At 59.2% G+C, this 2,201-nt stretch overlaps 1 protein-coding gene across 1 annotated transcript in view; it reads right to left on the bottom strand.

Moving 5' to 3' along the window:
• The window catches only part of LOC107295530 (potassium voltage-gated channel subfamily C member 3-like), an 87,269-nt gene extending 85,708 nt beyond the window's left edge, over positions 1-1,561 (bottom strand). Inside the window, exon 1 of the mRNA XM_015824855.1 lies at positions 1,292-1,561. Within this exon, the coding sequence (XP_015680341.1) occupies positions 1,292-1,561 (270 nt within the window). The remainder of the gene's footprint in view (positions 1-1,291) is intronic.
• Positions 1,562-2,201: the final 640 nt, after the last annotated feature.

Raw genomic sequence — 2,201 nt, 5'->3', positions numbered from 1 at the left:
TCTCCCCCCTTCCCCCTTCCTTCTCCCTCCATCCACCTCTCTCTCTCTCCCCTCTTCTGATCCTCGCTCTCAACGGGCCGTGTATGCGTAGCATCCAAACTCCCTAACCCTCGTGCTTCGGCACTCTACCCCCTCCTCTGTCGGTATCCGTCCGGTTCAACCTTAAGGTAGCCACGGTGGTCCCAACAGTCTAACTCCAGTCCTGGCTCCATCCCCCTCCTACTTTCCGGGCACTCCATCCGCCCCCCACCCTTCCCTGCCCCAGGAACCTCCTGCTCCTTCATAGCCCTCCATTCCCCACCTCCCCGAGCATCCTTACATTCCCTCTGCTGGGGATCTCGTTCCCTTGCCCAGCGGACACGGGTCACTCCTCTCCCTCCAGCCGCCAAGGGGGTTTGTTGGGACGGGTGTTGGTCCGTGGGGTGAGTCAGTACTGCTCCTGAGGGGCGGGGGGAGGGGGGGGAGGTTGCCATTGCCGTGTCCCAAGCCTCAGGCGTTCATTGTTGTTTTTCGGGGGATCCTGTTGCTTGTTCAAGCAGGACCGCGTCATCATGGCATGCGTGCTCCGTCCCGCATTCCAAGGGATTTCCCTTGGGGGTTTCAGGTCCGTTTCCGGTACCGCCTGCTGGCAGGGGGGAAGGCCTTCTATCCGAGTGTGCGGGGCATCTCCCACTTCCTGCTTCTGACGGGGATGTCTATCGTGTCCTGTCCTCCTCCGACGATATTGAGTTCACGGTGGAGGATGAGGTCCGGGGCGCGATAGCATTTCTGGATGTCCTTGTGCAACGACTGCCAGATGGATCGGTCAACACCAGGGTCTATCGCAAACCCACGCACACGGACCGCATCCTCCACTATGATAGTAACCATCCGGTAGTCCATAAAATTGGGTGTGTCAAGACGCTGTTTGGGCGTGTCCGTTCACACTGCAGCACGGTGGAGTCTAGAATGGAGGAGACCAGGTATTTGCACCGTGTCTTCCGGTTGAACGGATACCCTTTAAACTTTGTGAGACGTCATTGCAAGGCGGAATTCCGAGGAGCAATCCCAGGAGCGGCCCGGGCGTGTCACCCTTCCGTACATCCATAATGTCTCCGAGGCTACAGCCAGACTTCTTGCCCCGTATAACATCAAGGTGGCCCATAGACCTGACCAGACCTTACGGGCCAAACTTATGCACCCCAAGGACCAACTCCCCATCGCTGAAAGGTCAGCGGTGGTATACCGGATTAGATGCATGGACTGCCCACACAATTATGTGGGGGAGACGTCCAAACGGTTGGGGACCCGCATACACGAACATAAGTTGGTGGTAAGAAGGGGGGAACAGCACTCGCAGGTCTGGTCTCATATGGCTGAAAGTGGCCACCGCTTTGACTTCGACCAGGTTCAGGTCCTGGCAAAGGATAGTACTAAAGGGGGCCGGCTGTTGAAGGAGGCATGGTTTACGGAGGAAGAATCCATCAATCACCACATGGAGATGTGCCCGGCGCAGCGGACGCTTAGGGCATGGTGCATGAACCACCCCCTGGGGCGTCGGAGGACAGGACACGATAGACATCCCCGTCAGAAGCAGGAAGTGGGAGATGCCCCGCACACTCGGATAGAAGGCCTTCCCCCCTGCCAGCAGGCGGTACCGGTAACGGACCTGAAACCCCCAAGGGAAATCCCTTGGAATGCAGGACGGAGCACGCATGCCATGATGACGCGGTCCTGCTTGAACAAGCAACAGGATCCCCCGAAAAACAACGATGAACGCCTGAGGCTTGGGACACGGCAACGGCAACCTCCCCCCCTCCCCCCGCCCCTCAGGAGCAGTACTGACTCACCCCACGGACCAACACCTGTCCCAACAAACCCCCTTGGCGGCTGGAGGGAGAGGAGTGACCCGTGTCCGCTGGGCAAGGGAACGAGATCCCCAGCAGAGGGAATGTAAGGATGCTTGGGGAGGTGGGGAATGGAGGGCTATGAAGGAGCAGGAGGTTCCTGGGGCGGGGAAGGGTGGGGGGCGGATGGAGTGCCCGGAAAGTAGGAGGGGGATGGAGCCGGGACCGGAGTTAGACTGTCGGGACCACCGTGGCTACCTTAAGGTTGAACCGGACGGATACTGACAGAGGAGGGGGTGGAGTGCCGAAGCACGAGGGTTAGGGAGTTTGGATGCTACGCATACACGGCCCGTTGAGAGCGAGGATCAGAAGAGG

This window comes from Protobothrops mucrosquamatus, unplaced genomic scaffold, assembly GCF_001527695.2.
Source record: "Protobothrops mucrosquamatus isolate PMUCROS unplaced genomic scaffold, P.Mucros_1.0 scaffold2381, whole genome shotgun sequence".
NCBI lineage: Eukaryota > Metazoa > Chordata > Lepidosauria > Squamata > Viperidae > Protobothrops > Protobothrops mucrosquamatus.
This window is presented reverse-complemented; position numbering and strand designations above follow the sequence as displayed.